Below are 27,983 nucleotides of genomic sequence, written 5' to 3' on the forward strand. Positions count from 1 at the left end.
ATCATCCATCCATTCATCCATCGATCCATCCATCCATCATCCATCCATCATCATCCATCATCATCCATCCATCATCCATCCATCATCATCCATCCATCATCCATCATCCATCATCATCCATCCATCATCATCCATCCATCATCAATCATCCATCATCCATCCATCCATCCATCATCCATCCATCCATCCATCATCCATCCATCCATTCATCCATCCATCATCCATCCATCCATCCATCATCATCCATCCATCCATCCATCCATCCATCCATCCATCCATCATCCATCCATCCATCATCCATCCATCCATCCATCCATCCATCCATCGATCCATCCATCCATCATCCATCCATCATCATCCATCCATCCATCCATCATCCATCCATCCATCCATCCATCCACATGTCCTATGTGTGTATGAGACAGTAAATCTGCAGGTTCTGGTTCTGATTTAGGAAGTCTGGATTCTTGGAAATAAAAAGAAGTGTCTGTGCACGTGTCTGTGCACGTGAGTGGAGACTCACTGCCGGACATGAGGTACAAGCCGTTTGGGTCCACGGCGAGGCAGGTGACGGAGTCCAGGTGCGCCACCATGGAGTGGATCAATTTACCTTCAGGGGCAAACAGGTTAAGAAAAAAACACTTCAGGTCCATCTTAGCACAAACGCCAGGCCGGGCCGGGCCGGGCCGGGTTGGGCCTGAGCGCCGGCTGACCATTGTTCCACTCATAACTCCAACGGCTAAAGCTGCGCTCACTCTGAACACTAAATTCACGTCTGCCGCCTCTCTTTGGACTTGCGGCGAATTCGCTGCACGCCGCCCGTTTGTCAGAAATATGTTTACAAACTTGACGCCCCAGCCACGTGTGGGAGGAGCTACCGCCAAATGTTTTTGGTCTGATGTGTCTGTGTGTATCTCATCACAACGTATGGAGGACACGGAAATCATCGGGCCACCCGTTCATGACATCATTCAGAGACTCTCCCGGCACGGCGAGCTCCACCGTCTGCAGGACCTGCGTCTGAATGACGGCGCTTTCAGCGGTACTTCTGTCTCTATGACCCAGCGTGACGACCTGCTGTCCCGCATTCATCCCAGGAGGAAACGTCAAATTAGAGGAGCTTTTTATTACCGTCTCCGTACAAATAAATCGGATCGGTCCTCCATGTTGGTTTTGGACTCCAGCTGAGCGAGTCACTGAACACGTCACGTTCAGAGTCCCTGATTGGTTGACGTGACATGTCGTCCTCGCCAATGTTCAGACTTCTGAACCCTGGCCGCGCTGTGCCTGACGCACAGATGGCGCCTGTACGATGAATTGATGTCGAAACTGGACGCTCCTGACGCAAAAGCCGTGTTGGCTGTGAACGCCGCTCATGTGGGAGGCGGGGTTAGCAGCTGTAAGACATGCGACAGGTTCCACGTCGGCAGAAATAAGAACGTGCTCGGCCGGGCCGGGACAGTGTCCGAGGGGTCACAGAGCCAAACCTGCGGGGCAGGCAGACCCCGCCTTCATGGCGTATTCAGGCTCACCTGTGTTGTTGTCAAAGAAGCGGATGTGGCGATCTTCCTGAGCCGTGATGCTGATGGGCAGGGCGGGATGACTCAGCACTTTGTTGATCTTAGAGGGGGCTTCTGTAGGAAGATGATGATGTCACCGCTATGGTCATGAAGGGAACAGAGTCTGGAACCTCACCAGACCGTCCATCAGTGACCCCCCCCCCAACATGCAAAGGTCTGGAGGGCCGCAGCAGCGCGGGCCACGCCCCCAAAGCGGCTCGTACCTGGCGCTCCGGCGGACTCCAGCTTCAGGACCAGCTGCTGCGTCTCCATGTTGAAGAGCCCCATGTGACCGCTGCTGAAGGACGCCACCATGTACGCCGGGTCGCTGCTCACCAGGTCCACCGAGGTGGGGGCGCCGAGCTCTGCGGCGGAACCGGGAGAGGGACGGGCGTCATGACTGAGCGCGTGCGAACGGTTGCAGAAAAGATCCCAAACCCGACAAACAATCCTCCCAATTGTGTCAAAGTTGCACTGAACTCTTTTCATCCTTTGATATACAGTGATCCCTCGCTATAATGCGGTTTACTTTTCACGGTTTCGCTACTTCATGGATTTGCATCGTGCATTGTGTTCTGCATTCTGATTGGCTAAAAAGCCACTCTGCTTCTTCTCTACCTGTGCGTCAATAACGTTGCAGTTTAATATGTACACGTACGTAAAACAGCTCGCCAAATTTACATTACGTACGTGCAAATTCTGTTGATGTTGGCATGTCGGTGTATAAGGATGTTTTTGCGAAGAAGAAAAAAGAGCGACACCAACTGCCTATCTCTATGTTCTTCTCCCGAACACACACACCTTCACTGCGGGCTTTAAAAGGAGAAAAATCTGCAGAGCGGAGTCAGGATGCAGCGGCTCAGTCTGAACTTAGAGCAGTTAAATAGACCCGAGTCACTATTTGTGCGACTGTACTTTTTATTTTTTCATAATCATCATTTTATATTTTCTCCCGTTTAATCCAATTACGCGGGTCACGGTGGGCGGGGCTAATCTCCGCGATTTGACGCCTTCTGTTCACATTGATGATTAAAATGATTATTTGACAGTACTGTACAGAAGTTATTTGTTAAAAAACGTTTCTAAAGTACTTTGATTTGTGAAACAAATGTTTGAGCCTATAAAATGGTTTGTTCTTTCTTTTCAATGTATACTAGAGTATTTAATTGTAAAAAAAATTTCTACTTCACGGTTTTTGACTATCACTGGCTCTTTCTGGAACGTAACCCCGGCGAAAAATAAGGGTTTACTGTAAATCAACAACGGCGCCCCCTGCTGGCCGTCTCCGCTCTGCAGCCACGTCCAATCACAGCAGCCCTGCTTCACATTCAGCCAATTTGAACAAACGTCATCAAACGTCTAACCAATCAGAAGTCCTGGTTTCCTCGTGTGGAAATCGTCCCACATTTGCAAATATTCTTTAAATAAGGAAACAGATTTGTTTACCTTTTTGTTGGAAAGTAAACAAATCAGAAAAGCAGAAGTTAGGATGAAAAACAGAATTAAAGCTAAGTGACCAAAATGCAGCTAAAACTAAAGGAACTAGAACAGAAAAGCTTTTAATGAAGTTTTTGATGTAAACATTAAAAAAAACGACTTTCTCCTTTAGGGGGAGGAGCCAGATGAGGTCATCGGCGGTGTTTCCTTCAGCCTCTCAATCCTCTTCCAGGTTAGGGTTCTGCTTTCTGCGGGTCCAGTGAGAGTGGGGGGCCCGGATCTGACCTGCCTGGTTTGTAACGGATCTCCAGACGTCCTCACCTCCTCCCTCGTTGAAAACGGCGAGGCACGGCGCCGTGTCGGCAGCGTTCCACAGCCGGACGGTCCCGTCAGCGGAGCAGGAGAGGAGGCGGTGGTGAGCAGCGCTGTAGACCACGCCCCACACAGAGTCCGTGTGACCGCTCAGCGCCCCCCGCAGGACAGAGGGCTCTACAGCAGGCCGCAGTCAGAACACGCTGGCGCACAGGAAGCTGTCCTCACAAGAAGGCGGGGCCTACCGTATGAGTCGTAGGGGTCAATGTTGGGGTTGGGGGTGTTCCAGCTCTGGATGGTTCCGTCCACCCCCCCGCTGAAGCACTGCTCTCCGCTGGCGCTCATGGTGACGCAGAGGACGGCGCCGCTGCAGCAGAAGGAAACGCTGAGCGCGAGCAGAAACACCCGCACCGGGAGACAGAACCAACACAGAACCAGAACTTTGTTCTCCACCCATCACCTGTGACCCGCCCATAGGGTTTGGTCTAACATACACAGTGGGTGTGGCCCGACGGCAGGGAGGGGGAGGGGCCTGCTGCAGCTGGCAGGCAGACGTCTCACCTGTGAGCCCTGAAGGTGTAGATGGGCTCCACGTCCAGAGCGGCACACCTGGAGGAGACGCCAACAGACAGGAAGTCAGAGCTTCACGCCGGGCGGGAACACACAGTCCAGCAGGACTCACTTCTTGGCCGGCGCCGTCCTCTGCAGGTTCCACAGCCTCAGCGTGTGATCCTCGGACGCCGTGACCAGAACCGGTTCCACCGGGTGGAAGGCCAGGCCGCGGACCGAGTCGAAGTGGCTCCGCAGGGTGAACCTCAGGTTCCAGGTCTTCCTCAGGGCGTCTTTGTTGTTGGACACCTGGAGACGGACGAGCCGCTGCTGCGTCTCTGAGGCGCCTCGCTTTAAGCCCCGCCCCCTCAGCATCACTCACCTCATACGACGGGCTTTCCGCCTCGTTGGCGACCGTCAGCCCCGCCAGTTCTCCCAGCTCTCCCAGCCCCAGCTCGCCGGAAACCGCCTCATCCTCCCCCCCCAGGAGGAAGGACTTCCCTGTCGCCGGCAGGAACGCCATCGGCTCTGCAGACACCACAAAGTCTGAGACCCGGGTTCTGCTGCGGCGCACAGAACCGCGGGGGCAGAGCTACCGTCTTCAGGGCGTGCAGCGTCGGGCTCGCTGATGCGGGGCACGCTGGGCCGCAGGGGGGGCGTCACGGCCGCCTGCATGGGGGGCAGCTCCTCGGCGTCCCGCAGGTTGGCCAGCATGTCCTGGAGTTTGGACCGGTTCGGCCCTGGGGGGGACACGGATGAGGACTCCTTCGTTTGTCTACAGAAGCCCATCAACAGGCAAATCCACACAGACACCGTGAAGAAAAGCTACCAGAACCGGACCGGCCCTGCAGCAGCTCGGCCCGGACCTCGGCCCGGTCCGGCTCTGCCTGAAGCAGCGTAAACGCTTTGAGGGGACAGAAGTTCTGTCGGTTCTGGGGACATCAAAGCGCTTTCAGAACCATGAAAGAGAAGGTTCTGATGCTCCTCTGACCCAAAGAACCGGAAAGATCCAGAACCAAAACCAAACCGGCAGAAGCGAGGAGGAGGAGGGTGGACTCACTCTTCACCCCCTTCTTGCCCCGGCGCTCCTTCCTGTACTGCTCCTTCAGCTGAGCGATCAGCCCCTGATCCACGTCCCAGCCCAGCTCGCCGCCAGGACGCCGCTCCTCCTCTGCAGGAGGGAGAAGGAGGTCATCATCATCATCATCATCATCATCATCATCATCTTCAGCCTCACCCCACTCCCCGCCATCCTTGCCGCCCCTGAACTCCGGCGGCCCGTCCATCTCGTCCGGGCTGGTCAGGAAGTCGAAACCTTTCAGCGCCTCCTCCGTGTCGGGGTCGTCGCTGAAGTCTGACGTGGTTGAAGACGACGAGGCAGACGAAGAGGACGAAGAGGACGTGGACGACGGCTTCCTCCTCATCTGTCAGAGAGGAAGAGAACATCTGTGAAACCCGCAGAACCAGAGGAGAACCGAAGGAGAACCGCAGGTTAAAAGGAAGCAGCTAAGGCGGTCAGAAGAGAAGAAACCGGTTCTGATCCACACGGAATGAAAGACCGCCATTAGGCCGCCGTCAGACCGCCATCGGACAGCCGTCTGGCTGCCATGAGGCCGCCGTCAGACCGCCGTCAGGCCGATTTCATGGTAAAGTAAAAGCGTTTCTCACAGCAGCTAGGTCCAGGACGGTCTTGTCCCGAGCTTCCTCGTCCTCTTCTTCATCGCTGAACTCTGCCACGGCGTTCTCGATGAACTTGAAGGCCTCCAACATGATGGCCGGGTCAGGCAGGTCCGGTTTGCTGCAACAAAAGCTTGACATCAGGAACATGTCTGCAGACGTGACGTGGGAGGCGGAGCTTCTACCTGTCCTTCGGCGAGGACGGTTCGGTGCCGTTGACCATCCCGTCTGCCGGTTGGTCTCCGGGATCTCCGGTCAGACCCAGCAGAGCCCTCACCCTCTGAGACTTCACATCCAGGATGGCGTCGCTGTAGCCCACCTCCTGCAGGTATCTGAGTGCCACAGGAAGTCAGAGTTGATCTGTTTCCTGTTTACGGCCGCATTCACGCATGCATACAGGTGTCCTCAACAACACACACACACGTGCTGATTGGCTGCTCATTCATGTTTGCATCTTCATTTGTGATCAGGGAGAATCCCACATGTTCTCCTCTCAGCGTGAAAACCCGACCGCCACGCTTTGGACGGCCCAACATTTCCCCGAGTCAGCACTTTTTCACCATGGGTCTGAAAAATCCACGTGAACAGACGTCTTACCGCTCTCTGTCAGCGTTCGAGTCCCTCTGGACGAGATCAACCACAGACAGAAACGGTTGCTGTGGAATCTCTTCAAATCCAATCCAGTGAAAAATCCTCAGACTACCTACAGAATCCAGAGTCCAAAGTCCTGGTTCCGGTCCGGACCTCAGAGGAGCAACAGCTGAAGGACATTTCTGCTGAAAGCACCACTGTGTTTGACCCCCCCCCCCCCCCCCCCCCCCCGAGGCGCCGTACCAGCCTCCTGGGTCGCAGAGCCCATCGACAATTCACACAGACACGCACGCATGTGCACACGCACACACAGGACTCCCTAAAAGCCTTCAGTGGTGATGTTTGGGAGCTTTGTGTGTGTGTGTGTGTGTGTGTGTGTGTGTGTGTGTGTGTGTGTGTGCGTGCGCTTTGTCTCTCAGCTGCTCCCTCTAGGGGGCGCCACAGATTCTGGGCGACATGGGTAAAAAATAAAATCCATTTGATTCTATCTCCGTTTACTTTCTTTGACAGAAATGACAAATGACAGAACATCCATCATCCATCCAACCATCATCCATCCAACCATCATCCATCCAACCATCATCCATCCAACCATCATCCATCCAACCATCATCCATCCAACCATCATCCATCGTCCATCCATCATCCATCCATCCATCCATCCAACCATCATCCATCCATCCATCCATCCATCGTCCATCCATCATCCATCCATCCATCCATCCAACCATCATCCATCCATCCATCCAACAGTCATCAATCCATCATTCATCCATCCATCCATCATCCATCCAACCATCATCCATCCATCATCCATCCATCCATCATCCATCCATCCGTCCAACCATCATCAATCCATCATTCATCATCCAACCATCATCCATCCATCCATCATCCATCCATCCATCATCCATCATTCATCCATCCATCCATCATCCATCCATCTATCCAACCACCATCCATCCATCCATCATCCATCCATCATTCATCATCCAACCATCATCCATCATCCAACCATCATCCATCCATCATCCATCCATCCATCATCCATCCATCCATCATACATCCATCATCCATCCATCCATCCATCCATCCAGTCATCCATCATCCATCCATCATCCATGCATCATCCATCCATCATTCATCCATCCATCATCCATCCATTTTCTTCGCCTGTTGTATCCCTTTTTGGGGTCATATCCAAAATCCCCACAGAGAGGACTTGGCACAAGAGGAGGTGATGAGGAGATAGAATAACAGATGGTTTGGTTCAGCAAATAAGATGGAAATGTTCTCCTGGATGTGTTCTTTGAGTCTTTCAGTCGCATGCCTTCATTTACAAGCTTTGGTTCATCACAGAACCGTCCGGCTGCAGTCTGAATAAATGATTGACATCAATTTATCACTCAACCCAAGCAGAGACGTCCTCCTTCATCCATGAACCTCTTCCTTGGTCCTCCTCCTCTTTCCTGTGGCTCCAACTTCAGCCTCCTTTCACCATCATCATCACTGTTCCTCCTCTCAAACGCTTCCATCTGCTTCCCTGCACTGATCTCCAGAGCATCATGATCCTCTGATGGATCCATTCATGTGGAGCTGACAAGTCTTTGTTCCTGTGTTGTCATTTCCGGGTGAATCCGGAGAATCTAGAATCCAGTTCAAGATCCTCCTGTTAACCTATAAGGCCTTACATGGAATGGCCCCGTCCTATATTAAGGACCTCATAGTCCCTTACCATCCAATCAGAACACTTCACTCACTAAATGCAGGACTGCTTGTGGTTCCTAGAATTAGTAAAAGTACGGTTGGAGGTAGAGCGTTTAGCCACCAAGCCCCTGTTTTATGGAATAAACTCCCAGCTCATGGAAGAGAGGCCGACTCAGTTTCTACATTCAAAGTTAGACTGAAAACATTCCTCTGTGGACAGGCTTATTGTCAGACTAGTTAGTATTCAGAGATTATTTAACTTAATGTTAGTTTGTTTAAATTAAACTTAATAGTAACTATTTGTTTTAAAGGCTGCTAGAAGTTGAAGCTGGGGTAACTATGGTGCACTGGGGTTCTGTCCTCTTTTCTCATCTACTTCTACCCTTCCTCTCCTCTATTCTTGATCATTATTCATCATTTAGTTCTCCATGCCTCTGTTTGGTGCAGTGATTCATGTATTGTCCCTCTTTCCCTCCTGGGGAGTGGGAGTGCTTCCAGACTCCTGTTGTTTCATCCGTGCTCCAGTTCCTGACCGAGTACCTCGTCTCTGCTCCTGCTCCTACACCTGACTGTGGTTCCTGTCTCCGGCTCGACTCGCCCCCCTGACTGTCCCCACAACCACAGCTGGATGAAGCTCGTCTGCTGGACTTTATATATGTAGTTGTAGATTTAGATAAGTTAATTCTTCTCTAAGAGTTCTGGTAAATCGCCTGTCTGTCCTGGGGGAGGATCCCTCCTTCATGTGGGCACCCCTGAGGTTTCTTCTAATATTTCTTTTCTTGGAATGAGTTTTTTTCTTACTGGGAAGGGGGGGTCTAAGGGCAGGGATGCCCAGTTTAGTTTAGTTTTTGAATCAGCTTTTGTATTTTAGATCTGATTTCATGTTTTGTAGATTTAGTGAAGCTCGTTGAGACAACTGTGTTGTAATATTGGGCTGTGTAAATAAAACTGAATTGAATTGAATTCCAGATGTTCCTGCATCTGCTTCCTGCTCTCACTACAGACCACAGTGTCATCTGCAAACATCCACAGCGGTTCCTGTCTGACCTCAGCTGTCAGTCTGACTCAGAGGTTTCTTCTCATGGTCAGACGTCCTGAAGCGTCTCTACATGAAGCGTCTCTACATGAAGCGTCTCTACATGAAGCGTCTCTACATTTGACGGTGGCAGATCCACAAACCAGCCAGGTCAACCTCAGGACTGAAGACACTTAGAGAAAGTGGCATCATTGAAAAGCCCCACATGTCCTCTGCAGAGGCTGATGGGTCAGGCAGAGACAGACACCCTCAGCAGCAGACGTCAGTGCAGACTTCACACCTGCTGTTGGTGAGACAGACGGCAGAGGCGCCATCAGCTGGACGCCAAACCCAGAGCAGGGATTGGCTGATGGCTGTGATTCCCACTGAGAGGCCTCATCTGGATTTAGGAGATTTGCTGCTTTTCCCATGACACACACAGACATGCGCTCATGCACGCCCACAGTGTGCTGGTGTGTGTGTGTGTGTGTGTGTGAGCACTGACTGGCGGAGCAGCTGCCGTCCCTGCCTCCAGCTCAGCTGATGGCTGCTGTTTGCAGGACTGGAAGCTTCGCTGTCGTTTCCTTCATCTGAAGATGAGAAACGTGTCGTTGGTTCCTGTATTTCCCCCTTAACTTTGGGAACTACTTCCTGCATCGTCCAATGGTCACATTTTTCCCGCCATTTTAAACAAACATGTTTACAGCTCTGACGACCTGCAGCAACCAAACTCTGTGGTCACATGATTCTGCTATGAAAGAGGTGCATAAAAGTCTCTTTTTTAATCTAAAATAGCCGTTTTTCAGTCTCTCGTCGGCTCTGTCTCCCCCTTCAGGACATGAGAAGAACTACACCAAATCCAGACATTTTCAGTTGAATTTGTGGAGCAGCTGGTGGTGGAAACGTTCTCATAGCAGAAACCGACTCGGTGATGGACAGAACTCACCTGAGTCGTAGCTCGGAGGGTCCATTTCCCCCTGGTTCAGTTCTGTCCCAAACTTCAGCCTGTGATGCTTGGCCCTGAGGATAAAACCCCCAGGTAATCACGGTGGTTTTGGGGGCGGGGCCTCGTGACTGGTTGGTATTTGGTGCAGTTGGAGTGATGAACACCCACCTCTCCTGCTTTAGGACGAACTCCAGCATCTTGATCCTCCTCACCAGGTCCTTCTTCAGGTTCTCCTGGCCCCTCCTCTCCCCCTGCAGGAAGGCGACCTGCGCCTGCAGAACCACAGGTTCCCTTTTCCATTAGGAACTTTTCTTCAGGAACATCTCTATGTTCACAGAAAGCTGTGAGCAAACATGAACTTTACCAGCCTTTTTGTCTTTTTTTTTGCATTCATTAATTTTTATTTTGTCAGATTTGTGACTTTATGGCTGAGGATCTCCTGAAACGTTTATCTGTGTCTGTGTGAATCCTGCAGAGCAAATTATTGCTATAAAGTTGGATTTTCTTAAAGATCTGTTTGTTAAAACAAAACAATAGAAGCTTTAAAGCAGATATTAATCTATGCTGCACACGTGTTCTGGATAAGATGAACAGCAGTGATGAGCAGAAGAGTGACGCTCACCACAGGAAGCTCAATGTATTTAACAGAAGAAGCTTTTTTAACTTAGAATTGTCTTATTTTGAAGAACTCCTGTGTTTTTGTTCAAAGTAAAAACAAACTCATGAAAAAATGTTCTTTTCTCTTCATATTTCAACATTTATTGATGAAAATAAAAGAATAGTTCAGAATCTTAATGGGAATAAAATGCGGCTGGACGGAGTCGGAGCTCAGATGGTTTTTTCCCGCTGCAGACATTTTAACCACGTTGGTCGCCATGGTGACGTGAATAAATGCTGAACCTGCTTTGCTGCTCCGTCACAGTTTAACTCCTAACTACTAAAAATCTATGTAGTGCTCTGGATTTTAAAAACCATTCAGAAGCCACGCCCACTCCTATTTTTTATTTTTTTATTTCATGCAGTTACAATCTAATGAAATGAGCGTTTTGAGTCGATTATTTCTGAGTCCACCGTCTTCTGAAGATACAAACGTTGATGGTTTATGTAAAAAATACATTTAAATACATTTTTTTGGAAAAGATTGTTCCAACACAATGCATTGTGGTCTATATTTGCTGATCTACTGAGCATGGATGCAGACTGGTTTTTCCCAGGGACTTCTGGGAAATTTCCAGGCTCTGGATTTTGGAACTGTAGATCCAGACAAACTAGAAATGGTCTGTAGTCTGCCTCCAAGCACGATTCAAGACAGAGACGCCTGATTGGTTAGAATCTGGACCAATCAGCAGCTGTTTGATGGCAGCTTTGTCAGCTAAACTGAAACCTATGAGAGCAAAAATCAAAGATAGGAAAAAGAGAGATGACACACAACGCATGAAAACATTAGTGCTGCAAACGCAAAAATAGATTTTGAAAGCAAAAAAATTTTTTGAAATAAAAGTTTTTGAAAGCAAAAAAGAAATAAAATATGAAGGCAGAAAAATGGAAAGCAAATACGTAATATTTTAATTTGCATCTTAGAACGTTTTGTGTCCAGCGTGGCGGCATGAAGGTCACTCCATGTCCCTAAACTCTGAAGAACCAGAGACTCTGGAGCGGCAGGCAGAAGCTTCCAGAGAGAATCCAGCGCCGATGGAGGAGACGCCACGGATCTACGGAGGCCCTGAAGGGTCAGACTGACAGGACAGGTCATGACCTCCCCAAAGGTCAGACCAGGGGTCAGGGCTGAAGGTGAAACTAATCCAGCTCAGGCCACCTTCAGGGGGTTTCAAGCCTAAAGGTCAGGGGGGGTTAGGACCCCAAAGCCTCCTGGGAAACCACATGATCACACGCCGGGCCTCTGATCCGCCTTAACTGCGCTGTGGGAGGAGCCGAGCAGAGACGCAGTCCTCCGTTTTCCCACATGTTCATGTAAGACCGAGCCGAGAGGAGCTCCGGGGGCCACGCAGAACCCCCCAGCAGAGAAGATGGGATCTTCTCAGGCAGAAAGTACCGCCCCCCCTCAATAATACCCCGCTCCTCTGTCTGTACATGAAGTTCATCCTCAAGTCAAAAGGAGTTTGTACAAAAATACTCCTCATGTGTCTGAAGCCTGGACTGTATCAGAGAACTGGACTGAGCAGGCGTGACGTCGTCCACAGAACACCATCTACGTCTGGCTCCAGACGCCGTTGCTCTGCAGCACGGATGCCGCCATGTTGGAGCCAGACATCGTCAGAAAGCAGCGATTGGTCCGAGTCGGTCTGAGTGGATGTCTCTATGCAGGGCTCGACATAGCCATTTGTCCGCTGGCCCGGTCCTGTTTTTCGAGCAGTGCGGACCACAAGACTTTACTTTTCACTTGTCCGCTCGGGCCACTAAAATATCTAACGGTTTATATATTCTTCACCTTTTTCAATAAAGTAAATTTTGCGAAAACGTGTAGATTTACCTCGTTTTCATAATTTAGTTTTTCTGCTAGTCCTGTGTTCAGACTTCAAGGGTTTCTATGGGAAACCTTTGATCACTTCTCCTTCTCTCCCGCCTGCGCGCGCTCGCGCTCGGCTTTCACTGCCGAGCACCACGCGGCACGCGCTCACTACTTTTTTTTTCAAACTTTATTGAATGTAACAATTCAATACAAAACAATGTTAAACAGCAACAATGAAGGCACAAGCCAGTGGGTTATTATTACATTTGATTATAAATCCGACACCGTCACTGAAGAGAGACTGAAGCATGTCAGAGATGTGGAAGACATGGCAGGAATAGATAGGAATATGTTAGTAGTTATTAATTAGTAGTATGGACAGCAAGATATTTAATGAATGCATTGAAGATGAAACTGTATCCACTAAGCTTTAAGCTGAATGTCAAAGAATCAAAGGCAACTCCAAATACCTGAATCTCAGACTCAAATGCAGTAGAATGTTAAACTACTTAATTTTGTTTTTCTTTACAACACTGTAAGCAGTAAGTATTTCTAGTTAGCTGAATGATCTCAGTTAGACCTGCACAATATGAGGAAAACTCGCGATATGCCATATCAGAGATTAAAATTGCGATAACGATATAATTTGCGGTATATAAACAAACAGCAAAATAACCAAATAACCATTCCCAGTTTAAAAATTATACTCCAAATGAGCCACGTTGACATAGGTTACAAACATCTAACATAACAGGGCTCCATCTGATTGGTCAACAATGTGAAGGCGTCCATCCGATTGGTCAAATGCATTAAGGGATTTATTTGATTCGTTAAATGGTTCAAGCTGCCATTAGATTGTTTTAACACATTTAAGGTTTATGATTTATTGCGATATTTGCCGTTAGAAGCACCATGAAAACTTCTGAACTAGTGTTACCTACTACACTTCAAAACATCTGAAACAGACTAGAGCAGATTTAAGTTTGATATGCTCTATTTTCAGTCATTGAAAAGTGTAGAAATAAGTGATGTCACCAGAATGCACCAAATTGTACCATATTAAAAGTTTCCGGGGGGGCATGCCCACAGACCCCCCTAAAGTTGCAAGCACCTGCGGAGCGGCGGGTCCCGCTATGCGCGGTGTCGGGCCAGTAACTTTCAAAAACTACTGGCCCTGTGGGCCAGTGCAAATTTCTGGGCTATGTCAACCCCTGTCGCCAATCAGGAGTGAGCTTGGTGGAAAGCCACACCCCTTCCACTGAAAGCAGGCTCGGAAGAACATTTTGAACATTCAAAGGGGGGGCCAGCAGGCTCCACCTACTTTTACTAGGGCATCTGATTGGTCAGTTTTGGACTTGAATAACTTGAACTCCAGAATAAGGAGGATTATCAAGACGATGTTGAAGGTGTCAGATCAGGAACGGTTCTCCTGACCAATAGAACGACAGAGGAACATGTTTGTTTCTCTAGAGACGTCGACGGGGTTTTGGCTTCTTGGAGCCACTTCCTGTTTGGAGAGCCGGGGGGGGAGGAGTCACTCAGTCCACTTTTCTTATACAGTCCCTGGTTAGAAGCTCATTCCGTGTTTTACAGTAACATCTGTCCACCACTAGAGGGCCTCGGCTGTTCCATCGTTCTTTCTCTCCAGCTTCAAGCGTCTCACCATCACGGTTGGCGGCGCCTCGTCGCTGTGATGCCTCTTCATTCGTTGCCATGGCGCCTGCAGATGCCCTCTGCTCTGCTGTGTGGGAGCAGATCTGCAGCTGGTGGGTGGGTTCTTAGCGGTTCTGACCGGTTTGAACGTGTGGTTTCAGAGCGGGCCTTGAACGCCTCTCATTTCCAGAACCTTCTCCACGGTCGTTCCCACCCTCTCAGGATGAAGCTGAAAAGGGAAAATCTGAAGCCTGTTCACCTGGATCAGAACCAGAACCACGAGAGAAGCTCCAATCCTGAAGGATCCCCCCCCCCCCCCCCCAGAAGAGGAGGAGGAGGGAGAAGCTCTGCTGAGTCGCACGTCGGAATTGAACCTGTGATGATGAAGTTTGCCTTTTCCCTTTTTTATTCTTAAGAGACACAGCCGTCGCCATGACAACACAATCTCTCACAGCATGAGAGGAGGAGGAGGAGGGGGATGTAGCTCTTTTGCCCCCTCAGGATGGAGGGGGGTTCTGACCCGGAGAGCATCAGCTCAGGTCCGACTCTGGACCCACATGAGGCAGTTTTCATCGTGACCTTCATCGCGTCTGATGTCAAAGTTATGAAACATCAGAGATTTGATGGCGGGTCTAGAAGAGCCGTCAAAACCCGGTCAGCCCAGAAACTCTGTCTGAAACGGGCCAACGGTCCAGAACCCCCCTCAGCGGTCCTGCAGGACACCCACCACCTTCTGCTTCTGGAGCAGAAGTGGCCCCTCCCCTCGCTGACTCAGCTTCCTCTTCCTCCCAGAGAATGACCTCAGAGGAAACAGGAGGCCGGCCGCTGAACCACAGCTCAACCATCATCATCACTTAAAGTTGAAGATGAGTCATCATCTGCTAATCAATAACCGATTGTCTTTGAAAGCAGCGTTTTTTGTGTGATGCCTTCAGGTGAGATCTGGGAAACGGCACCTCAGGGAGGTGATGAAGATGCAGGAGACGTCTTCATCAGTTGTGGGGTTCCCCAAGGATCCTATTAGGCCCACTAGGATTCCCACTGTGTTCACTGCAGAGAGCAGAACCACCAAACGGGTCCAGAACGGTCCAGAACGGGTCGCTTTGGCCGCAGTTGTAGCAGAGTTGCAGTGGTGCGATTCTGGAGGGACCAGTTAGAACCTCATGGAATCCAACGGACCTTCAAACTTTGTCCCGCCCATTTGGCCTTTTCGGTTGAGGTGGGCGGAGTCAACGCCGGTCTACGTGCCCCTCCCACTTCAGGCTCCATTTTCCTTAATCATATTCTGATCATCAGAGTTAGAACTGAGAATCAGAGCTTCCTGTACCTTGTCAAAATAAAAGCCTTCTGCAGAACTTTGAAAGGTTGGGTTGCAGGTTCAGTGAAGAAGAACCAAACATGCTGCAACAATGGTTCTGCTGGTTCTTCTACAAGTTCCACCGAGCATCTGTGTGTGTGTGTGGGGGGGGGGGGGGGGTCTGCAGATGTTTCCTCACAGCACCGAAGCCGAGAGTCCTGCAGAACTCAGAGGAGGAACTCCTGGAGATCCAAACAGAACCACTCGGGTCCAGAAGCAGACAGCTGTGCGCTGATGGAAAGTTCTGCTTCAGCTCACAGGGGTCCTAAAGTAAGGAGGTGGGGGGTCAGCGTCCAGCCTGGGGATCGAACAGCCACTGGGCTTTTTTAATTGATCCCTTTTAATATTATTCTGAAAAACAATTGTTCAGAAATTTAATTTTTTTTTTCAACCGGAAACCGATTCATCAAAGCCTGTCCGATAATGGATCTACAGTCATTTGGACTTATGAGGCCAGCAGTAAACAAACAAACAGCTCTGGATCTGCGGCCACCTCCGCTCCTGCACAGGTCAGTGACGTCAGCGCACAGGTTGACCTGCCCATGCCAGCGTCCAATTGGACACATTATCGGAACCGCGCGGGTCTCACCTGCAGCTTGGCGCGCTCCACCTCCCAGTGCGCGCGCTCCACCTCGAAGCGCGCCCACTCGTGCTGCAGGAAGTGCAGGATTCCTGGGACGCTGTACCGCGCGCGGGCCGCCTCTCCGCCGCTCACGGAGCCCAGATGCGGAGCCGAGCCCGAACCGCCGCCGCTCAGGAACACCCCGGGGCCCGCGTGCTCGTCCATCATGGCGGGACCACGGAGCCGCTGGTTCGGTCCGGTGGGTCAGCCGCGTCGCTCGAAAATCCTCCGCGGAGGAAAATCCATCCAGAACCGCGCGCGAGCTGTGGACCACGCAGTCCCGCAGCCTGTCAGACGGATGCTACGTCACAACCGCTTTGCACTGTCAAAATAAAATACCATCAATGAAATGAAAGGTTTCCAAACAATAACGCTCCCTAATGTTTTATTCGGTATTCTATGTCTCAAGTTTGTGTAAATAATTTATATTACTTATTTTTTGCTCTCAATAGCTTATAAATATAATATTTCAAAAGTTAAAAACAGTGTTTACTCGTATTCAGAACTGTATTTATTCTTGTATTGGTATGAATTTTATATTTTCAAAGACATCTGTTGGGGGGGGGGGGGTATTCTGACCCCTCCCCATAGACCAGTAGCAGAGTGGGGGTTTGAAGACTCAACAGGATGAAATGAACAAAATGAATAAATAAACTTGAGGAGGTATAAGGCTTCTATGTGGATGCAGTCTGTAAAATCTGTTTTTTAGACAAAATATTCCCAGAATGCAAAGACTAAACCTGTGAAGGTAAATAAAACTTTATAAACGTCACCAGCACCAGTTGACCCCCCCAACGCCATTCAGGTTCATTTGTACGCAAACCTCTGGAAGATATAGTCACAATGAGAAAGGATACTTTTATTTTGAAAGTACTAATAATAACATGTTTGGACTTTTCTTACCTGCGCCATGACGTCACTGACCCGCCAGCTGACTGTCTGCACTTTCCTGTCTTTGACTGATGGAAATCCAGATCATTCTGAGAGTTGAAACGAAGATCAACAACAATGAAAATTTCAAAGAACGGACTTCATTTAAACAGAACTGAACTCTGAGGATGAAGATGATGAAGAACAATTCTGTCTGTGATGTTTTTGTGAGAATATTTTGAATCATAAGTTTGGTTTAAAATTAAATCAGCAATTGTGTGTGGTTACATGTGTGTATTGTTGTATGCGTGTGTGTGTGTATGCGTGTGTGTGCGTGTGTGTGTGTGTGTGTGTAAATAAGGAGAGTAAAGCACGTGACCTTGTAGAGGTCATCCCAGCTTGGACCTGCGCGCACGTGACCTGGCTTTTCACTTTGATCACCTCACGTTCATAAAGGTCTCTCAAACAGTGAGGACCCCCCCACCTCCGGCTGATCAGAGACCCGTATTGACCACGCCCACCCCGTGGACACGCGGCAATCAGCTGATGTGTTCCAGCCGCCCGTATTTAAGCCCCACGCGGGCTCGTCCGCGCGCTGTCTCCGACCCGGCGCTCCATCATGCCTCCGCTGGAGAAGATCCCTCCGCAGAGCAAACCTTTCAAACAGAGGAAGAGCTTTGGTAAGGCCTCGCGCGTTCACGCACGCGCCACAGTTTGCCACTAACGTAACGCTCCGTTTGTGTCGTGCGCGCAGCCACGCGGAAACAAGAGGTGGCGGGAATTAAATCCAAATTTCCGAACAAGATCCCGGTAAGTAGGCGGCCGTCACGCGCAAAGGTGTTTGTTCGTTCCCACTCAATCAGCTGCTGCGCCCCCCCAGGTCATCATCGAGCGCTACGACAAGGAGAGGTTCCTGCCCCCCCTTGATAAGACTAAGTTTCTGGTGCCGCACGAGCTCACCATGACGCAGTTCGTCACCATCATCAGGTGAGTCTGTAGAGAGCGCGCCGTGCGTGCGCGCGTGCTCTAGGCTGTTTTAAAAGATCAATTATCTTTCTTCATAAATGGGTCAGCTTTGTTTGTTCCTGAAGGAGACACATCACGTGACACTGCAGGCACGCGCTCCTTAGAAACCTTTTAGAGGGGGTGGGGGTATCCAGAACCCAGATGAGCTGCTCAGTCTTCTTCATCCAAGTTCTGACTGCTGAGTCGGTTCTGAAAGTCTTCCGTTGTGTGGATCAGAACTTTGGGTTCAGTTCTTCTCTGAAAAGTTTTGGTGACAGATGTCCAGATCTTCCTCCTCTTCTTCTTCCTCCTCTTCCTCCTCCTCTTCTTCCTCCTGAGTTTCTGAAACCTGCAGACACTTCTGATCTGACTTCCAGCTGCCGTCTGTTTGCTCCTTCAGCCGCTGTAATCTGACACCAGATTATGGATTAGCAGATTAAAGTCCAAAGTCCGGTTCTGTCCTGCAGAGCCCTGAAAAACGAGGATCTGGGAAGTTCTGGGGTGGATCTGAAGAGCAGATTTCTGACCGTTTTGATCAAACTGCGGATCTGTTGGAGTTCCATCCAGAATTTGGGCTTCATGGAGGAAATCAGCTTTTCAGAATAAAATGTCTTCCTGTCCTCATTCAGCATCAGATGTGAGGAAATGACTGGTCAGCAGGTGGCGCTGTGGACCTGGAAGCTTTTTAATCTGTTTTCAGATGTCAACAGAATCCAGTATGCTGGAACAGCTGCACATTGACGCCCCTCCCTCTGCAGGAACCGGATGGCGCTGCTGCCCAGCCAGGCCTTCTACCTGCTCATCAACAGCAGCGGGCTGCCCAGCATGTCCCTCACCATGGCCCAGGTCTACAAGGACCACCAGGACGAGGACGGCTTCCTCTACATGACCTACGCCTCGCAGGAGATGTTCGGACGCTGACGCCGCCGCCGCACTTTTACGGACTTCCGCTGTGAATCTGCTGTAAATAGAAAATATTTTTATAAACTGACGTTTCTGTGGACTTTTAAAGATGAAGCAATAAATGTTGAGCAGTGAGGCGTCTGCAGGACTTTCCTTCACCTGAACAGACGGCGTCCGGTCTGCGCTGCGTTCAGGTCCGTCTGTAAATGTGAGGGTTGATGGAAAAGAACCGGCTGTGTTCCAGAATGTGGAGCTGAGGATGGAGCCGTGTTTGTTCAGATCATTTCCTGGATGAAGGAAGGTCTTTGATCGCTGCGACGGGTCGGGTCGGGTCGGAACTCTTCAGCCTCAAACGCGTTTCAGTTCCTGACAAAGTAATCGGAGTAAATGTCTAGCTCCAAGAAGAGGGGAACGGAGACCTCCAGCCCAGACAGAACACCCCCCCCCCCCCGCACACACACACCCGGGGGGGGGGGGGGGCTCTAGAACCTGGTCTGTGTTCTGAGTTTGACTGGATCAGCTGAGAGGTCCAGAACAGAAATGGTCATCAGAACCCCATCAGTGACTCCTCCTTAAACCCAAACCGGGTCACTGTGTCGGTAGAGTCCATCAGAACCAGCACCACTTCACTGGACTCTAACATCTGTCAGTGGATTTATCGCCGAGACGTCACGTCTGTTCTGTCAAAGATGAGAAATGTGAGTTTCATGACGGCACAAGCGGGGACCCCGCCCACTGCGGGGACCCCCCCCCCCCCCATCAAGAAAAGGTGCTTCAGTGACCTGAGTCTTTTCCCTGCAGATGAGTTTTTTAACATCCAGATGAACAGAACCTGTCAATCACTTTATGAACGTCATCTCTGAATATAAAATGAATCCCAGAATCTTCAAAGGTCAAATCCTCCTCTTAGGATTCAAGGTCAACTTTATTAAGATTTTACTGTTGGACAAAGTGTCAAACGGTTTCATTCTGATGTCATTGACCTGCTCATCCAACAGGTCACTGACAGAAATATTCAGTTTCTAGTTTTTATTGGTTTGGATCAAAAACCACTTTGGGGTCATTTAGGTGAGGAATGAACATAAAACACCTAAAAGCTCAAAGGTCTTTCAGCATCAATCTGACATAAATAAAAACCCAAAGTCACTGTTAGGACTTTACAGAACTCTAGCATCTTAAATGAACCCAAACAGCTTTTGGTGGAAATGATGGCTTCATCTCACCAGAGGAGGACCTGGACCTGGACCTGGACCTGGACCTGGACCTGGCTGCAGCTGCAACCCTTTTTCTCCAGAGTTGATCCAACCACTGGTTTTAGATCCCCTCGTCAGTTTGAGACGGTTGGACATTGAAACGGGTCGGTCATGTCTGCATCCGTCCTTTCATCCACTGACCGCCACAGTCTCTGCTGACGGACACACCTACAGTAAAGACGGCAGAACGCTGCTTCACGTATGGATTTATTCATGACACCACCAGGTGAGACGACCTCAACCACAAACATGTCCACAGGTACAAACGTTTTTGGCAAAAGATTCCAGTCATGAAGACAACAAACCAAAAGTCTTCTGGGAAAAAAAAGCACCAAAAACTGAGAAACCTCCACAAAAGCATCTAAGATTCCTCCGCTGCAGAAAATAGTCCCGGGTTACGTTTGAACATAAAAGCTCTGAAGCAAACATCAGTGAGTTTTGGTCTGCAGATTCAGGACGTCTGCAGGTGGAAATGTCTCTGAGCGTCAGCAGAGACACCTGCTCAGGTGTCCTCCATCCTGGTCTTCGGTCGGCCGGATCTCCAGAAGAATCGATTCCTGACTCAGCCTGAGGTGATGCTCGTCTTTCCTCTTCAGGTGTCACCAGGGGGGGTTCAGGGGTGGGTTGGACCGCCGTGAGGGACTTGCTGTGTCCGTCCGCTCCCAGCATTTACTGGACAGAACCTTCTCAGCTGTGTCCTCCAATAGGAGACCTGACATCTACAGGGGGCGGGGCTTCACTCCAAACAGAGGAGATGTTTGGGGGGGGGGGGGTTCTCCTCTGAAGAAGCTCATCTGGGCTTCAGAGGAACCTCCTCTTCATATTTGAGGCTGAATGAGAACGGGTCTTCTGAACCTGCTTCGTCCAATCAGAGCAGAGCGTTGGAGCTCAGAGGACCGGAGACAGAATGAAGAATAAAGTCCAGTTTCTGAGAGCAGCTTCAGACCAAAGACCAGCATGAGAGACACCTGGTCCTCCAGAACCCGACCCAAGACGCCGCTGTCCGGGACCGAGGAGGAGGAGGTGCTCTGGTGGGTTCAGTTGAAGACCTCCTTGTTGATCCACATCAGGGTCCGGGTCTCGTTGGGTTTGCACTCGTACTCGATGCTGCTGAACTTGTTCCCGAACTGGCAGTGCTCCCTCTTGTAGTAGTTGTAGTACTTGGCCTGCCAGACCGTCTCGAACGTCCCCGCCTTGTTGAACTGCAGAGAGAACAGAGGATGACATCACCGACCCCCCCAGCACGCCGCCGGACGCTCGCCACCTGATTCCCGAGTGTGAAAGACTCATCCTCATCTTTCAAAGATCTTCTGACTTCCTGGGATGTGAGCAGGTGGAGAACCTCACCTGAACCAGGAACCAAGAAGCTGTGCAGCTTCAGCCAGAACCAGAACCTCTGAGCCGGATTCTCACCTCGATGCTGACTTGGACGGGCTGCCGGTCGCCACTCTTGGTGTGCGGGACGCCCTCCGTGTCGTACTGGCCGTGGTAAACCACCGACTCCTCGTCCCTGGACTGCTGCACCAGCGGGAAGACCACGCCCCCAATGTTCATGTTTCTGCAGGAGGAGAGGCCTTTTCAGCTGACGGAGCCCAGAGGAGCTGCTCCTGAGGGGGGGAGCGTCTCACAGAAACCGAGAATCACAGCCCGACATCTGCAACCTGCAGGCCACACAGGTCCAGAACCGAACCGGAACCCAAACCCCTATAAAAGAGAAAACTAAGACGGAGAGGTTTCCTGAAACGAGGACAGCAGCGCAGGTTTGATGGAGAAGACCAGAGGAAAGTCCCAGACGGAGGCCAGAGGAGCTCTGCCCGATGATCTATGTGGAGAAGATCTGTGTGAAGAAGATCTGTGTGGAGTAGATCTATGTGGAGAAGATCTATGTGGAGAAGATCTATGTGGAGTAGATCTATGTGGAGAAGATCTATGTGGAGTAGATCTATGTGGAGAACATCTATGTGGAGCAGATCTGTGTGGAGTAAATCTATGTGGAGAAGATCTATGTGGAGTAGATATATGTGGAGAAGATCTATGTGGAGTAGATATATGTGGAGAACATCTATGTGGAGTAGATCTATGTGGAGAAGATCTATGTGGAGTAGATCTATGTGGAGATCTATGTGGAGTAGATCTGTGTGGAGTAAATCTATGTGGAGTAGATCTATGTGGAGAAGATCTATGTGGAGTAGATCTATGTGGAGAAGATCTATGAAGAGAAGATCTGTGTGGAGTAAATCTATGTAGAGTAGATCTGTGTGGAGTAAATCTATGTGGAGAAGATCTATGTAGAGTAGATCTATGTGGAGAAGATCTATGTGGAGTAGATCTGTGTGGAGTAAATCTATGTGGAGATGATCTATGTGGAGAAGATCTATGTGGAGTATATCTACGTGGAGAAGATCTATGTGGAGAAGATCTATGTGGAGAATATCTATGTGGAGAAGATCTGTGTGGAGTATATCTACGTGGAGAAGATCTATGTGGAGAAGATCTATGTGGAGTATATCTACGTGGAGAAGATCTATGTGGAGAAAATCTATGTGGAGTAGATCTATGTGGAGAATATCTATGTGGAGAAGATCTGTGTGGAGTAAATCTATGTGGAGATGATCTATGTGGAGAAGATCTATGTGGAGTATATCTACGTGGAGAAGATCTATGTGGAGAAGATCTATGTGGAGAATATCTATGTGGAGAAGATCTGTGTGGAGTATATCTACGTGGAGAAGATCTATGTGGAGAAGATCTATGTGGAGTATATCTACGTGGAGAAGATCTATGTGGAGAAAATCTATGTGGAGATGATCTATGTGGAGAAGATCTATGTGGAGTATATCTACGTGGAGTAGATCTATGTGGAGAAGATCTATGTGGAGAATATCTATGTGGAGAAGATCTGTGTGGAGTATATCTACGTGGAGAAGATCTATGTGGAGAAGATCTATGTGGAGTATATCTACGTGGAGAAGATCTATGTGGAGAAAATCTATGTGGAGTAGATCTATGTGGAGAATATCTATGTGGAGAAGATCTGTGTGGAGTAAATCTATGTGGAGTGGATCTGTGAGGAGTAGATCTATGTAGAGTAGATCTGTGTGGAGTAAATCTATGTGGAGAAGATCTATGTAGAGTAGATCTATGTGGAGTATATCTACGTGGAGAAGATCTATGTGGAGTAGATCTATGTGGAGAAGATCTGTGAAGAGAAGATCTGTGTGGAGTAAATCTATGTAGAGTAGATCTGTGTGGAGTAAATCTATGTGGAGAAGATCTATGTAGAGTAGATCTATGTGGAGAAGATCTGTGTGGAGTAGATCTATGTGGAGAAGATCAGTGTGGAGTAGATCTGTGTGGAGTAAATCTATGTGGAGACGTTCTATGTGGAGTAAATCTATGTGGAGAAGATTCATGTGGAGTATATCTACGTGGAGAAGATCTATGTGGAGCAGATCTATGTGGAGTAGATCTATGTGGAGAAGATCAGTGTGGAGTAGATCTATGTGGAGTAAATCTCTGTGGAGTAGATCTATGTATAGTAGATCTATGTAGAGTAGATCTATGTGGAGAAGATCTATGTGGAGTAGATCTATGTGGAGATCTATGTGGAGTAGATCTATGTGGAGAAGATCTATGTGGAGTAGATCTGTGTGGAGTAAATCTATGTGGAGAAGATCTATGTGGAGTAGATCTATGTGGAGATCTATGTGGAGTAGATCTATGTATAGTAGATCTATGTAGACGAGATCTATGTGGAGAAGATCTATGTGGAGTAGATCTATGTGGAGAAGATCTATGTGGAGAAGATCTATGTGGAGTAGATCTGTGTGGAGTAAATCTATGTGGAGAAGATCTATGTGGAGTATATCTACGTGGAGAAGATCTATGTGGAGCAGATCTGTGTGGAGTAAATCTATGTGGAGAAGATCTATGTGGAGTATATCTACGTGGAGAAGATCTATGTGGAGTAGATCTGTGTGGAGTAAATCTATGTGGAGAAGATCTATGTGGAGTAGATCTATGTGGAGATATATGTGGAGTAGATCTATGTGGAGAAGATCTATGTGGAGTAGCTCTGTGTGGAGTAAATCTATGTGGAGAAGATCTATGTGGAGTAAATCTATGTGGAGAAGATCTATGTGGAGTATATCTATGTGGAGATCTATGTGGAGTAGATCTATGTGAAGTAGATCTATGTGGAGTAGATCTATGTGGAGATCTATGTGGAGTAGATCTATGTGGAGAAGATCTATGTGGAGTAGATCTGTGTGGAGTAAATCTATGTGGAGAAGATCTGTGTGGAGTAAATCTCTGTGGAGTAGATCTATGTATAGTAGATCTATGTAGAGTAGATCTATGTGGAGAAGATCTATGTGGAGTAGATCTATGTGGAGATCTATGTGGAGTAGATCTATGTGGAGAAGATCTATGTGGAGTAGATCTGTGTGGAGTAAATCTATGTGGAGTAGATCTATGTGGAGTAGATCTATGTGGAGTAGATCTATGTGGAGAAGATCTATGTGGAGTAGATCTGTGTGGAGTAAATCTATGTGGAGAAGATCTATGTGGAGTAAATCTATGTGGAGAAGATCTATGTGGAGTATATCTACGTGGAGAAGATCTATGTGGAGCAGATCTGTGTGGAGTAAATCTATGTGGAGAAGATCTATGTGGAGTATATCTACGTGGTGATTAGATTGCGTTACTTGAACAAAAATGAATCATGTTGGTCCTATTTAATGTATTTAGGTTCAAATTAATAAATTTAAGTTGATTCAATTTAAATAGAGCAGTTGCACCCAACTTCAAATTAATATTGTTACTCACTCTAAAAAGAAAATAGTTGATCCAATTTAATTGAATCACTTCAATTGGTCACACCTAAGTAAATTAAGTTTATTTAACTTGAATTTCTATTTATTTCTATAATTTTATTTATTCATCTGTAATTGATATGTTGTTCCAAAGTTACAACCAATGGGTCTTTTAATTTTCACATCAAAGACATGATTTACCCAGCAAAGTCCATCACAAGACAGGAGTTCAATTACCGCGAACTCTGTGTTAAGTATTGGAACATTAACAGTTTGCCACACAAGGGGTTTGGTCTTCATCCTATACCAAACTTTAACTCATGGTGCAAACGAAATAAACACATATCAGTTTAAATCACTAGTTAAAACAGAGTAAAACAGCTAGACAATAAAACCCATGGAGAAAAACTCACACTTAGACCCCAATCTGCCCAGATAGACAAAGAAAATGGTATCCCACAATTCCTTGCGATTACTAATGGATCCAATTTAATGGAATCATGTTGGATCAACATGATTGAAATTATTAACTTTTAAATGGATTATTTTTATGTAAAATCGACATGATTCATTCACGAAAGATTTACAAACATATAATTTTCTGGTTGAAATGACAAGTTACTTTTTCGTTAACTTAATTGGCTGGTAATTTCCTTTTTTTGAGTGTATGTGGAGAAGATCTACGTGGAGAAGATCTATGTGGAGAAGATCTGTGTGGAGAGGATCTGTGTGGAGTATATCTATGTGGAGTAGATCTATGTGAAGAAGATCTGTGTGGAGTAGATCTGTGTGGAGTAGATCTATGTGGAGTAGATCTATGTGGGGTAGATCTTTGAGGAGTAGATCTATGTGGAGTAGATCTGTGTGGAGTAGATCTGTGTGGAGTAGATCTATGTGGAGTAGATCTGTGTGGAGTAGATCTATGTGGAGTAGATCTATGTGGAGTAGATCTATGTGAAGATCTGTGTGGAGTAGATCTGTGTGGAGTAGATCTATGTGGAGTAGATCTATGTGAAGATCTGTGTGGAGTAGATCTGTGTGGAGTAGATCTGTGTGGAGTAGATCTATGTGGAGTAGATCTATGTGGAGTAGATCTGTGTGGAGTAGATCTATGTGGAGTAGATCTATGTGGAGTAGATCTATGTGAAGATCTGTGTGGAGTAGATCTGTGTGGAGTAGATCTGTGTGGAGTAGATCTATGTGGAGTAGATCTGTGTGGAGTAGATCTATGTGGAGTAGATCTATGTGGAGTAGATCTATGTGAAGATCTGTGTGGAGTAGATCTGTGTGGAGTAGATCTATGTGGAGTAGATCTATGTGGAGTAGATCTTCTGGGTTCTTCCACTAAAACTCGACCATGAAGCTGAACATCCACCTGACAGCATCCAAATGAAGCTAAACGAATATTTCAATAAAAATATTTTTTATCCTGAATGTTTTTTCCGTCGTTTATAACCCCCACCCCGCGCGCGCGCGTGCTTCCATCCGATCCCGCATCATTTATTCATTCGGCGGGTGTCGGATGCTGCGGCCTGCACGAGGAGGCCGCCGCGTGCGCCGACGCCGCAGTCTTTGTCCGGTGTCCCCCACGCGCGCCCATCTCCCGTGTTACACAGGCACGCGCCCGGGTTCGCGCCCTTACGTGGCCTCCACGGTCCCGGGCTTCAGCACCACCTCAATCTTGTACTTGGAGCCCGTCAGCAGCTTGATGGTTCGGGTCTGGCCGAACCGGGTTCCGTCCACCTTGAAGAAGACCGGACCCTCGTTGGGCTGGATCCGCAGCGCCACGGAGATGCAGATGAGGGGGGGCACGTCGTCCATCGTCCCGGGATGCTGCTCTGCCGGACGCACGAGCTGGAGATGCGCGGATGCTGAGGGGGGGTGGGGGTGGGGGGTGGGGGTTGCAGACGGCGTCAGCGCGCTTCCGCTCGACGCCTTCACAATAAAAGCCGGTTTTTGTAATAACTAATAACTTGCTGAAAACGAGCCTTCATCCGTTCTGACCCGAACTAAACCTTCAGTCCGGTTCGACCCCCCCACCCCCACCCCCACAGGGCCTACACCTACACAACTGTTCCAGAGAAAACTTTTATTTTGTAATAAAATTGGTGTTTTCTGTCATACTCAGGTCTGGATCATTTACAGTCTCATTCCAAGTTCTTGTGGGGGTGGAGGGTTGGGGTTGGGGTGGGGGGGTCATCTGTCCAGCTCAGCCTGAAGGATCTCCCCCCACGTCTCTGCGTCCAGCGGCGTCATCCTCCTGCCACGCAGCTCCGCCACAGAGCGCACGTGACTGTAGCGCCCCGTCAGCCAGTCGGCCTTCAGGCGGCTGCGGGCGTAGTTCCTGACCACGGTGACCTGCAGGGGGGCGGAGCCACACGTGAACCGGGAGAACGCACTGACCACTACACCACCGTGCCACCCTCCACCCTTATCCAGAAGCAAAGAGGGAGACGGACAGCTCAATGGCATGAGGAGGTGCGATGAGGAGGAGGTCAATGACCTTCATCATCAAGGAGGTCAGGGACCTTCACTTACATGAGGGTCATGTGATGAGGGAGGGGCCTCAGAGGGAGGCATCAGAACTCCCCCGCCCCCCCTATAACCTGGCCATATTGGGGGAGGGGGGAGACCAGGCTCACCTTCCAGGAATGGCCGTGGCTCCTGTCGCGGTCCACCTCCCTCTGGCAGACGGCGCGCACCACCAGGCCCTGCCCCCTCCACAGCTGCTCGCTCTGCTGGATGACGGCGTGCCACAGCCGGCAGGTCTGCGAGGCGCGGCACAGGCTGTCAGCGTCCAGCTGGCTGAAGATCCGCACGCTCATCTCCAGAGGAAGCGCCTCCACAAAGTTCAGAGGGGGGCGTTCGGGGGGGGCTGCCATCAGGGTGGGGCTTCCTTCCATCGGGTGTGGGGGCGGAGTCTCTGCAGGTTCATCCTGCATCATAAGGGGGGAGGGGGAGGGGGCGACTGAAAGATGAAAGACATTTATGGGGGTGTCAATCAGATTTTAGCACGTGGATCGTGTAGTCTCAGACCCACCTGGTCTGCTCCTCAGGGGTCCACAGCAGTCCGGGATCCGGATCGGCCTTCAGAACCTTTTCATGTGGCCTCACTTCCGGTCACGTTTCAAAAACGTCACAGGTGCTGAAGACAGAAGTCCTACCTGCTCTCTGTTTGGCACCTGAGCCTCGGACGTGGGGGCGGGAGGCGCACGTGACCGAAGCCTCAGAACCGGATCAGGG

At 49.1% G+C, this 27,983-nt stretch overlaps 4 protein-coding genes across 5 annotated transcripts in view; 1 reads left to right on the plus strand and 3 right to left on the minus strand.

The window, feature by feature from the left end:
- LOC101155981 (striatin) overlaps positions 1-17,273 on the minus strand; it is a 20,239-nt gene extending 2,966 nt beyond the window's left edge. Inside the window, exons 1-19 of the mRNA XM_023953825.2 lie at positions 17,145-17,273; positions 16,799-16,875; positions 15,863-16,217; positions 9,962-10,065; positions 9,794-9,867; positions 9,353-9,437; positions 5,720-5,866; positions 5,526-5,655; positions 5,095-5,281; positions 4,918-5,028; positions 4,454-4,597; positions 4,240-4,385; positions 3,991-4,166; positions 3,870-3,917; positions 3,554-3,675; positions 3,318-3,485; positions 1,784-1,924; positions 1,533-1,634; positions 524-610 (exon numbers count right to left, since the gene is read on the minus strand). Of these exons, the coding sequence (XP_023809593.1) occupies positions 524-610; positions 1,533-1,634; positions 1,784-1,924; positions 3,318-3,485; positions 3,554-3,675; positions 3,870-3,917; positions 3,991-4,166; positions 4,240-4,385; positions 4,454-4,597; positions 4,918-5,028; positions 5,095-5,281; positions 5,526-5,655; positions 5,720-5,866; positions 9,353-9,437; positions 9,794-9,867; positions 9,962-10,065; positions 15,863-16,063 (2,173 nt within the window). The 5' untranslated portion in view covers positions 16,064-16,217; positions 16,799-16,875; positions 17,145-17,273. The remainder of the gene's footprint in view (positions 1-523; positions 611-1,532; positions 1,635-1,783; positions 1,925-3,317; positions 3,486-3,553; positions 3,676-3,869; positions 3,918-3,990; positions 4,167-4,239; positions 4,386-4,453; positions 4,598-4,917; positions 5,029-5,094; positions 5,282-5,525; positions 5,656-5,719; positions 5,867-9,352; positions 9,438-9,793; positions 9,868-9,961; positions 10,066-15,862; positions 16,218-16,798; positions 16,876-17,144) is intronic.
- Positions 17,274-17,303: 30 nt separating this feature from the next.
- Positions 17,304-18,808, plus strand: map1lc3c (microtubule-associated protein 1 light chain 3 gamma). Its single transcript, XM_004085379.4, has 4 exons — positions 17,304-17,445; positions 17,520-17,575; positions 17,646-17,752; positions 18,529-18,808. Exons 1-4 carry the CDS (start codon positions 17,385-17,387, stop codon positions 18,689-18,691), a joined length of 387 nt encoding a protein of 128 aa, XP_004085427.1. The 5' UTR covers positions 17,304-17,384; the 3' UTR covers positions 18,692-18,808.
- Positions 18,809-20,115: 1,307 nt separating this feature from the next.
- cnrip1a (cannabinoid receptor interacting protein 1a) lies at positions 20,116-26,671 on the minus strand. Its single transcript, XM_023953818.2, has 3 exons — positions 26,383-26,671; positions 21,340-21,484; positions 20,116-21,128 (listed from the first exon to the last, which is right to left on the minus strand). The coding sequence occupies exons 1-3, from the start codon at positions 26,559-26,561 to the stop codon at positions 20,964-20,966; spliced, it is 489 nt and encodes a 162-aa protein (XP_023809586.1). The 5' UTR covers positions 26,562-26,671; the 3' UTR covers positions 20,116-20,963.
- A 143-nt stretch (positions 26,672-26,814) lies between these two features.
- On the minus strand, positions 26,815-27,923 carry fbxo48 (F-box protein 48). Of its 2 annotated transcripts, none has more exons than XM_023953796.2 (3): positions 27,781-27,923; positions 27,383-27,708; positions 26,815-27,098 (listed from the first exon to the last, which is right to left on the minus strand). In XM_023953796.2, the coding sequence occupies exons 2-3, from the start codon at positions 27,683-27,685 to the stop codon at positions 26,937-26,939; spliced, it is 465 nt and encodes a 154-aa protein (XP_023809564.1). In that variant the 5' UTR covers positions 27,686-27,708; positions 27,781-27,923; the 3' UTR covers positions 26,815-26,936. The 2 variants fall into 2 exon arrangements, with proteins under 2 accessions (XP_023809564.1, XP_023809580.1); XM_023953812.2 differs by having other exon boundaries at positions 27,383-27,676; positions 27,781-27,920.
- Positions 27,924-27,983: the final 60 nt, after the last annotated feature.

This window comes from Oryzias latipes, chromosome 1, assembly GCF_053564925.1.
Source record: "Oryzias latipes strain Hd-rR chromosome 1, Olatipes_Hd-rR_3.1".
Taxonomy (NCBI): Eukaryota; Metazoa; Chordata; class Actinopteri; order Beloniformes; family Adrianichthyidae; genus Oryzias; species Oryzias latipes.

Excerpts from the sequence above, each read along its gene's own strand:
- map1lc3c (XM_004085379.4), top strand. The coding sequence starts at position 17,385 with ATGCCTCCGCTGGAGAAGATCCCTCCGCAGAGCAAACCTTTCAAACAG. Across the intron at positions 17,446-17,519 it reads CAAACAGAGGAAGAGCTTTG|CCACGCGGAAACAAGAGGTG; the intron begins GTAAGGCCTCGC and ends TCGTGCGCGCAG. Across the intron at positions 17,576-17,645 it reads AATTTCCGAACAAGATCCCG|GTCATCATCGAGCGCTACGA; the intron begins GTAAGTAGGCGG and ends GCGCCCCCCCAG.
- cnrip1a (XM_023953818.2), bottom strand. The coding sequence starts at position 26,561 with ATGGACGACGTGCCCCCCCTCATCTGCATCTCCGTGGCGCTGCGGATC. Across the intron at positions 21,485-26,382 it reads CCCGGGACCGTGGAGGCCAC|AAACATGAACATTGGGGGCG; the intron begins GTAAGGGCGCGA and ends CTCCTCCTGCAG. Across the intron at positions 21,129-21,339 it reads CCGTCCAAGTCAGCATCGAG|TTCAACAAGGCGGGGACGTT; the intron begins GTGAGAATCCGG and ends TTCTCTCTGCAG.
- fbxo48 (XM_023953796.2), bottom strand. The coding sequence starts at position 27,685 with ATGATGCAGGATGAACCTGCAGAGACTCCGCCCCCACACCCGATGGAA. Across the intron at positions 27,099-27,382 it reads GCCACGGCCATTCCTGGAAG|GTCACCGTGGTCAGGAACTA; the intron begins GTGAGCCTGGTC and ends GCCCCCCTGCAG.